Source organism: Oryza brachyantha, chromosome 12, assembly GCF_000231095.2.
Source record: "Oryza brachyantha chromosome 12, ObraRS2, whole genome shotgun sequence".
Taxonomy (NCBI): domain Eukaryota; kingdom Viridiplantae; phylum Streptophyta; class Magnoliopsida; order Poales; family Poaceae; genus Oryza; species Oryza brachyantha.
The window spans coordinates 3057911-3062311 of NC_023174.2; the positions used below are offsets into that span (position 1 = coordinate 3057911).

The 4401-nt window shown below is 42.7% G+C and overlaps 1 protein-coding gene across 1 annotated transcript; it reads left to right on the forward strand.

Moving 5' to 3' along the window:
- The first annotated feature begins 755 nt into the window (after nt 1–755).
- On the forward strand, nt 756–4042 carry LOC102717946 (aspartic proteinase Asp1-like). The gene is made up of 9 exons (XM_040529777.1): nt 756–1056; nt 1351–1468; nt 1944–2179; nt 2272–2505; nt 2947–3085; nt 3155–3343; nt 3424–3496; nt 3590–3677; nt 3756–4042. The coding sequence occupies exons 1-9, from the start codon at nt 884–886 to the stop codon at nt 3889–3891; spliced, it is 1386 nt and encodes a 461-aa protein (XP_040385711.1). The 5' UTR covers nt 756–883; the 3' UTR covers nt 3892–4042.
- Nucleotides 4043–4401: the final 359 nt, after the last annotated feature.

Sequence of the window (4401 nt, forward strand, 5' to 3'; positions counted from 1 at the left end):
ATGCGCTGATTAGACTGGCCAACACCATTAGGTGCAAACGAGCCCAAGATTATTTACTTTCTATATTAGTTTGTCATTCATGTATTACTATAAATACTCACCATAAGACAAATGTAGTATTTAACAACTTAATCTTGCCTAATATTTTTATACGCTTATCAACCCACATACCTCTTATATTAGAGCAAGTTCAATAGTATAGCCAACTACTAGCTTCAATTCATCTATGGTTAATCTAATACTCAATTCATACAATAGCTATCTACAAAACATATACAACCATGTCTTATCTATCATACATATATTATGTCTTTGAGTCCGTGCTACAGCTGGCTACAAATCTATAGCTCACTGCTCTTTTCTCTCATCTCTTATCTTCTTAAAATATATTTATAGCTGGTTTATAATTTACTATTGTACCTGCTCTTAGAAACTTTTAACATTTTCACTAATGATACAAAGATAACCATCAACCACATGCAACAAAATACCTTCCTCCACTGCATCAACAAAAAGGCAGAAGCACCATCACACTACACTACCTGACCCTTCTCCCCCTTTGCATCCATTGCCAGCCTCTGAGGTTACCTAGGAGAAAAGGTCATCTCATCTCAACTCTCTGAAAAGCTGAAGAAACAAAAAAACTCTGAAAGGCCTGAAGAATTGTTCCTTGCTGCACCCAAGAAAGAACCTTCCATAGTTCCATTGAGACTCCCCTATAAAAGCCACCATTTTGCACACACACCTCACCTCTCACCATCCATCCAAAAACCTCTCCTTTTTCAGCTTCTTCTGAAGAAAACCTGAAAAAAATATTCAGAGAAAGGGAGGAAGAGAGGCAGAAGCAGACAAGGGGGCAGAGCTCCCCTCCCCTCCCCCTCCCATGGCGGCCGGGTGGGCCCATCCTGCCGGCCTCGTGGTGTTGCTGGTGGCGCTGGCGGCCGTGGCGCCGGCTGCGCGCGCGGACAAGCCGGCGAGGGGCGGGCTGGCGGCGGTGGCCGTCGGGGAGGAGTCCTCCGCCGTGTTCCCGCTCTACGGCGACGTGTACCCCCACGGGTATGGCTTGCTTTGCTTGCTCGCTCGTCTTCTTGGCTCGATTCGCTCCGCTCCACCGCGGATTAGATATTCTAGCTGATCCATTCCTCTCACCCGACGCCAAGAACTATCAACTGATTGCAAATTTTGGTCTTATTGGGGGGAGTTCTCACGGCTTTCTGCACGGATTTCCCTGCGCCCCTTCGACGCCTCGATGAATCAAGTTCTAGTCTTCTAGTACCCAGCAAAAGAAACAAAAAAAAACTGATTTTTTTTTCTTCTCCTCGTGCTGATGTTGACTGTCTTCTTGCGCAGATTGTACTATGTGGTGATGAGCATTGGCAACCCGCCGAGGCCCTACTTCCTGGACGTCGACACCGGCAGCGACCTCACCTGGCTGCAGTGCGACGCCCCCTGCGTCAGCTGCTCCAAGGTAGGAATATTGCTCATACTCCGTTACTTATCTTGTTTACCTCCTGCATGTCCGAATTTGGCGCGGTCTTGTTTAGCCTTTTGTTTTGTCTAATCCTAGATTTGAATCAATAATGTCCATTATCCACTACTGTCTTTTGGGCAAAAAATCTCCTCTCTTGGCTTGCACTAGTTTGGAAGTGGGATGATGAGGTTGACCTTTCAAAAGAAATAGAGATGGTTTCCATAAACTGGGGTTGGTGAATGTAATGCTGATGCTGTAAATGTACCTTTTTGTTGTTTACATCATTGCTGGGTTGGTTTGGTGTTGAAGCCTATTTGTGGATCATCTCTAGTTCACTTCTCCATTCCTCAATGTGGGGTTGGTTGTTGAATCATTTCTTGTCTCCCATGGATTACGTTAGTTGCTACTATCTTCTTTCTTTTATGTTCAATGTTGCCTTGCATGGTGATGGATGGATTGATGGTCGGTACAGGTTCCACACCCGCTGTACCGACCAACAAAGAACAAGCTGGTCCCTTGTGTGGATCCGATGTGCGCCGCCCTGCATGGTAGCCTGACTGGGAGGCACAGATGCGACTCACCACAGCAGCAGTGTGACTATGAGATTAGGTATGCTGACCAGGGGTCTTCCCTTGGTGTGGTTGTCAAGGACAGCTTCGTGCTCCGCCTTGCAAACTCCTCCGTTGTCCGTCCTGATCTTGCATTCGGGTATGGTGCTTTTAACTTGTAAGATATCAACATTGCAAAGAAAGATTTGGCCACTTGAGCTGGTTCTTGATAGTGGCCTTTTATGTGTGTAGGTGTGGGTATGATCAGCGGGTTGGGAGCAGCACTGAGGTGTCACCCACTGATGGTGTCCTTGGGCTTGGGAGTGGCTCAGTCAGCCTGCTGTCACAGCTCAAGGAGCATGGGGTCACTAAGAACGTGGTCGGCCACTGCCTCAGTACAAGAGGTGGAGGGTTCCTCTTCTTTGGTGATGACATTGTGCCTTACTCACGTGCAACCTGGGCTCCTATGGCTCGTAGTGCATCCCGGTGAGCCCTACTGTTCCTGGACTTTATATTTTGGTGTGACAAACATGGTTTGCGATGATTCTAAAGTAAATGCAGATGGCCAGTATCAGTGTTTGAATGGTGATGCTGAAATTGAGCGATTGATCATTACTAATGTCAAATGACTCCTATATTAATTGAAAGCAGTGTATTGAGCATGGCCACTTACATTTTCTTTTTGTTCTTGGAAATCACGAATATTTTTATACATTGTACTTTGCATCTGTATGGAATGTGTAACCAATCCTGTTTAATATGTTTGCTGTTTGTTATTTGTTATTGTATATGCATTTTGTTGATGGATCTTGAAACTATGAATTTGTACTCTGTTATAAGAGGACATGACCCAATCTCAAGAAAAGAATTGCCATGACCCTGCATTTCCCATTTATAGTTTCAAATTATTTGACCGTCTATTTTTAGGAATCACTACTCACCTGGCTCGGCAAGCCTTTACTTTGGTGGCCGGTCACTAGGTGTGAGACCAATGGAAGTAGTCTTTGACAGCGGGAGTTCATTCACTTACTTTGCTGCACAGCCATATCAAGCACTTGTTGCTGCAGTAAGTTCTAAACATTTCCCGACAGGATTGATTATTAAACATGAGGCTTATGAGGTTTGTCCCTTGCAGATTAAGGACGACTTAAGCAAGAACCTGAAAGAAGTACCTGACCACTCTTTGCCTCTATGCTGGAAGGGGAAGAAGCCATTCAAGTCTGTTCTTGATGTGAAAAAGGAATTCAAATCGGTTGTTTTGAGCTTTTCTAATGGCAAGAAAGCTCTCATGGAGATCCCTCCTGAAAACTACCTAATTGTCACAGTAAACATTCTGAAACTCCGCATATCTTAGTATTTAGTCACACATTATTAGTTTCTAAGATTTTCGTTTGTTTGTGCTAGAAATATGGGAATGCATGCCTGGGCATCCTCAATGGATCAGAGGTGGGCCTCAAGGATCTGAACATTGTTGGAGGTATAATGAACTTGAGGCATAAACATACTAAATTCCAAAAGTCACCATGTCACATATTTCTAACGCCTTGATGTTAATCTTCTCTTATCGCAGACATCACAATGCAGGATCAGATGGTGATATATGACAATGAGAGAGGGCAGATTGGATGGATCCGTGCACCCTGTGATAGAATCCCCAAGTTTGGATCTTCCCTTCTGTGATCATTTCACACACCTGAACATATATACCCTTAATTACTCTCTGTTTATTCAAACAGTGACTACACAATTCATGGATTTGAGGAAGGTTATTGTTGGCCTCAATTCCCCAACATCATTGGTTATCAGAATGAGGAGTCTGCAGTTTGTTACAGTTCGATTATAAGAACAAGTGACAAGGGAAAAGGGCATTAAGATGATCGAAGGACTCAACGTCAGAAGGATCATCATCAAAGGGAGGCTCCACACGCAGTTAGGATAATGTATATTCTTTAGAAAGGAGAAAATCCAGTTACCTGTAAACATCATCATGTTCATATGAAATAAAATTATGATGTTCCTATGATACACAGCTCCCAATCTTAGTTTGCAAGGAGTTCTTCATGTAGAACACTTGTAAGACTAAAGACTGAATATATACTTATTCCACAGTCTGTTATAGGCCCACTAATATCTTGATGCCATGTTTGATTGTTAGCTGATTGATCACTTGATCAGGGACATTCAAGAACTGAACATGTTGCAGCTCTATTGTTTGGCTTTTAACAAACATAAGCAAAACCGCTTATTAACAATTAAAAAAATATTTATGGGTAAAAATTTTATATATGTGTTCTTAATTACGATCTAAAACAAAGGCTGAAAAATAAAATACGATGAAAAACTTTAAATTAACTCTAAATTTAAGTTTAGAAGTTTAAATTT